Source organism: Echiichthys vipera (assembly GCF_963691815.1).
Source record: "Echiichthys vipera genome assembly, chromosome: 7".
In the NCBI taxonomy this organism is placed as follows: domain Eukaryota; kingdom Metazoa; phylum Chordata; class Actinopteri; order Perciformes; family Trachinidae; genus Echiichthys; species Echiichthys vipera.
The window spans coordinates 1-5,000 of NC_139832.1; the positions used below are offsets into that span (position 1 = coordinate 1).

Sequence of the window (5,000 nt, forward strand, 5' to 3'; positions counted from 1 at the left end):
TGGTGAAGTCTGGACTCACCTGTGCTGTGTTAAGTCTGGACTCACCTGTGGTAAGTCTGGACTCACCTGTACTAAGTCTGGACTCACCTGTGCTAAGTCTGGACTCACCTGTACTAAGTCTGGACTCACCTGTGGTAAGTCTGGACTCACCTGTACTAAGTCTGGACTCACCTGTGCTGTGGTAAGTCTGGACTCAGCTGTACTAAGTCTGGACTCACCTGTACTAAGTCTGGACTCACCTGTACTAAGTCTGGACTCACCTGTGGTGAAGTCTGGACTCACCTGTACTAAGTCTGGACTCACCTGTGCTGTGTTAAGTCTGGACTCACCTGTACTAAGTCTGGACTCACCTGTACTAAGTCTGGACTCACCTGTGCTGTGTTAAGTCTGGACTCACCTGTACTAAGTCTGGACTCACCTGTTGTAAGTCTGGACTCACCTGTACTAAGTCTGGACTCACCTGTACTAAGTCTGGACTCACCTGTACTAAGTCTGGACTCACCTGTGGTGAAGTCTGGACTCACCTGTACTAAGTCTGGACTCACCTGTGGTAAGTCTGGACTCACCTGTACTAAGTCTGGACTCACCTGTGGTAAGTCTGGACTCACCTGTACTAAGTCTGGACTCACCTGTGCTGTGGTAAGTCTGGACTCACCTGTACTAAGTCTGGACTCACCTGTACTAAGTCTGGACTCACCTGTACTGAGGTAAGTCTGGACTCACCTGTGGTAAGTCTGGACTCACCTGTGGTGAAGTCTGGACTCACCTGTACTAAGTCTGGACTCACCTGTACTAAGTCTGGACTCACCTGTACTAAGTCTGGACTCACCTGTGCTGTGGTAAGTCTGGACTCACCTGTACTAAGTCTGGACTCACCTGTACTAAGTCTGGACTCACCTGTGCTGTGTTAAGTCTGGACTCACCTGTACTAAGTCTGGACTCACCTGTACTAAGTCTGGACTCACCTGTACTAAGTCTGGACTCACCTGTACTAAGTCTGGACTCACCTGTACTAAGTCTGGACTCACCTGTGGTAAGTCTGGACTCACCTGTACTAAGTCTGGACTCACCTGTACTAAGTCTGGACTCACCTGTGCTGTGGTAAGTCTGGACTCACCTGTACTAAGTCTGGACTCACCTGTGGTAAGTCTGGACTCACCTGTACTAAGTCTGGACTCACCTGAGGTAAGTCTGGACTCACCTGTGGTAAGTCTGGACTCACCTGTGCTGTGGTAAGTCTGGACTCACCTGTACTAAGTCTGGACTCACCTGTGGTAAGTCTGGACTCACCTGTGGTGAAGTCTGGACTCACCTGTACTAAGTCTGGACTCACCTGTGGTAAGTCTGGACTCACCTGTGGTGAAGTCTGGACTCACCTGTGGTAAGTCTGGACTCACCTGTGGTTAGTCTGGACTCACCTGTACTAAGTCTGGACTCACCTGTACTAAGTCTGGACTCACCTGTGGTTAGTCTGGACTCACCTGTACTAAGTCTGGACTCACCTGCGATGGACACGATGAGCACCAGGAAGTCGAGGACGTTGCAGACGTCGCTGAAGTAACGGCGTCTGAGGGCGATGATCTTCAGGATGAACTCCAGGAGGAAGACGGGGATGAAGGAGAAGTGGCACCAGAAGAGGACCGACTCCAGCTCCGGGCTCTGCTGGTCCGCCTCCGTCACCAGGACCCCCAGGTTCAGCAGGACCACCACCACCATGAGGACCTCGAAGGACCGGTGGGTCACCAGGTCCAGGAGCCGAGCCCGGCACCGGCTCTGAAACAGGAAACCAGACGTCTGAGGGCGCCGTGCGTCCGTCACAGGTTAGAGCGCTCTCCCACTGTGCCTCCGTCACAGGTTAGAGACCCTCCCACTGTGCGTCCGTCACAGGTTAGAGCGCTCTCCCACTGTGCCTCCGTCACAGGTTAGAGACCCTCCCACTGTGCCTCCGTCACAGGTTAGAGAGCCTCTCACTGTGCCTCCGTCACAGGTTAGAGCGCCCTCCCACTGTGCCTCAGTCACAGGTTAGAGCGCCCTCCCACTGTGCGTCCGTCACAGGGTAGAGCGCCCTCCCACTGTGCCTCAGTCACAGGTTAGAGCGCCCTCCCACTGTGCCACCGTCACAGGTTAGAGCGCCCTCCCGCTGTGCGTGCGTCACAGGTTAGAGCGCCCTCCCACTGTGCGTGCGTCCCGTGTACCGTGCTTTAGGGTCCTTGTCCCCCCTCCAGCCGGTCAGTGACGAGTTCGTACCAAAAGAAGAATATTTGTTACAAAATGTTGATGTCGACGCGAACCTCCGGGTGGTTTCGACGTCCTAAAATGGCGTCCATTCACCCCTATGGGAGGCTGCTCAGTGGCAAAGGACGCCGCCATTTTTGGTTCTCGTGAACGCGCGAGCACTTGGCGGATGTAGAAATCTGCGCGTTCCCGGGTCCGTGCTCGAGTGCTGAGCACGGAACAACACGAAAAACAATAGAAATGAATAGAAAAACATGGGACACATCGTTTTAACGTGAGAGCAGCAGAGTCTCTGCCGGCGCCGCGCTCGGCGCCTTCACAGAGACGGGACCAAGCTGCTGGACGTGTTTCACCACCGCTCGTTTTACCCGCGCACCTTCTTCTCCTGATGAGCCTTTTCATCGGGGGCCAGAACACGCTGGGGAGGCGACCTCTTCCCCGCAGGTGTGGGGGTGAATGGGTGGATGTGTGTCTGGGCCCTGGACTCAAACAGGAGCCAGCTGCAGAACGGCGCCGAGACACTGAGAACACGGAGGCAGCGTACGAGGAGAGCGCCGTCCTGGGACCCGATCGAAAGTAGAATCAGCAGAAAACTCACAGAAGAAGAAGAGGCAGCGTCGTCCTGAAGCTGCGAAGGTCCTTTCCTCCTGCAGCTCTCTCATCATCCACTAAGGCGGTTTCACGGAGCGCTCTCTCATCATCCATTAAGGCGGTTTCACGCAGCGCTCTCTCATCATCCATTAAGGCGGTTTCACGGAGCGCTCTCTCATCATCCATTAAGGCGGTTTCACGGAGCGCTCTCTCACGCCACCGCCGCAAACACTTTTGGCCTTTTTGGCGATTTCGGACGACAAACAGCAGAATCACCTCCTCCACAGACGCCGTGTTTGTGCTCGTTGATGCCGGTCGTTAGTGAAGCGGGTCAGCCTCCAGAGGATGAGCTGGTAACCATAACAACGCTGAAACAGGACGGAGGGATGAAGGGCAGCACGACATTTGGAACGGACGCAACAATTTAGTCCAGATCCGGAGGTTTGAATCCAGCTGACAGCAGCAGATGGATGTGAGAGGGACCGCAGGGACGTGGACGGGTGAGACGGGTCAGAGCGAGCGCTCGTCCGGACACGGGTAACACCTGGAACACCTGCGTAGGCTGAGGGGCGGCACAGGCGTATGGATACAGGACCCAGACGCAGCCTTCTGTGCGTCCTCTGCGTCCGTCTCCTCAGTAATTCTGTCGTATCCTGAAAGCTGACGGATGCGTACAGATACGGAGCAAACGCTGCAGTACCACCTGAAAACCGTGGGGGCAGTGTCGAGCACCGCACACAAAGTGGCGTGAACATCAGGAGCGCTCAACGCGACTTCAACGCGACTTCAACGCGACTGACAGCCCGAAGCATGGAGACAGGAAATGAACCCACCTCAGGGCGGGGAAACGTTTTCTGAGGCTTCGTCATCCGCCGCCAATATTTCTGCTGCTCCTCCGTCATGAACTCGTGTTTCCCTGCAAACACATTAAAATAAAGACGTTAAAATAAATAATAATAAAGACATTAATCACCAGAGTAAAGACTAAAATAAAGACATTAATCACCAGAGTAAAGACTAAAATAAAGACATTAATCACCAGAGTAAAGACTAAAATAAAGACATTAATCACCAGAGTAAAGACTAAAATAAAGACATTAATCACCAGAGTAAAGACTAAAATAAAGACATTAATCACCAGAGTAAAGACTAAAATAAAGACATTAATCACCAGAGTAAAGACTAAAATAAAGACATTAATCACCAGAGTAAAGACTAAAATAAAGACATTAATCACCAGAGTAAAGACTAAAATAAAGACATTAATCACCAGAGTAAAGACTAAAATAAAGACATTAATCACCAGAGTAAAGACTAAAATAAAGACATTAATCACCAGAGTAAAGACTAAAATAAAGACATTAATCACCAGAGTAAAGACTAAAATAAAGACATTAATCACCAGAGTAAAGACTAAAATAAAGACATTAATCACCAGAGTAAAGACTAAAATAAAGACATTAATCACCAGAGTAAAGACTAAAATAAAGACGTTAATCACCAGAGTAAAGACTAAAATAAAGACATTAATCACCAGAGTAAAGACTAAAATAAAGACATTAATCACCAGAGTAAAGACTAAAATAAAGACATTAATCACCAGAGTAAAGACTAAAATAAAGACATTAATCACCAGAGTAAAGACTAAAATAAAGACATTAATCACCAGAGTAAAGACTAAAATAAAGACATTAATCACCAGAGTAAAGACTAAAATAAAGACATTAATCACCAGAGTAAAGACTAAAATAAAGACATTAATCACCAGAGTAAAGACTAAAATAAAGACATTAATCACCAGAGTAAAGACTAAAATAAAGACATTAATCACCAGAGTAAAGACTAAAATAAAGACATTAATCACCAGAGTAAAGACTAAAATAAAGACATTAATCACCAGAGTAAAGACTAAAATAAAGACATTAATCACCAGAGTAAAGACTAAAATAAAGACATTAATCACCAGAGTAAAGACTAAAATAAAGACATTAATCACCAGAGTAAAGACTAAAATAAAGACATTAATCACCAGAGTAAAGACTAAAATAAAGACATTAATCACCAGAGTAAAGACTAAAATAAAGACATTAATCACCAGAGTAAAGACTAAAATAAAGACATTAATCACCAGAGTAAAGACTAAAATAAAGACATTAATCACCAGAGTAAAGACT

The 5,000-nt window shown here is 48.1% G+C and overlaps 1 protein-coding gene across 1 annotated transcript in view; it reads right to left on the reverse strand.

Moving 5' to 3' along the window:
* Positions 1-1,502: 1,502 nt before the first annotated feature.
* LOC310949011 (sodium channel protein type 4 subunit alpha B-like) overlaps positions 1,503-5,000 on the reverse strand; it is a gene marked incomplete at its 3' end in the record, with an annotated part of 39,198 nt that continues 35,700 nt past the window's right edge. The window contains exons 26-27 of the mRNA XM_083916343.1: positions 3,660-3,742; positions 1,503-1,773 (exon numbers count right to left, since the gene is read on the reverse strand). Of these exons, the coding sequence (XP_083772469.1) occupies positions 1,503-1,773; positions 3,660-3,742 (354 nt within the window). The remainder of the gene's footprint in view (positions 1,774-3,659; positions 3,743-5,000) is intronic.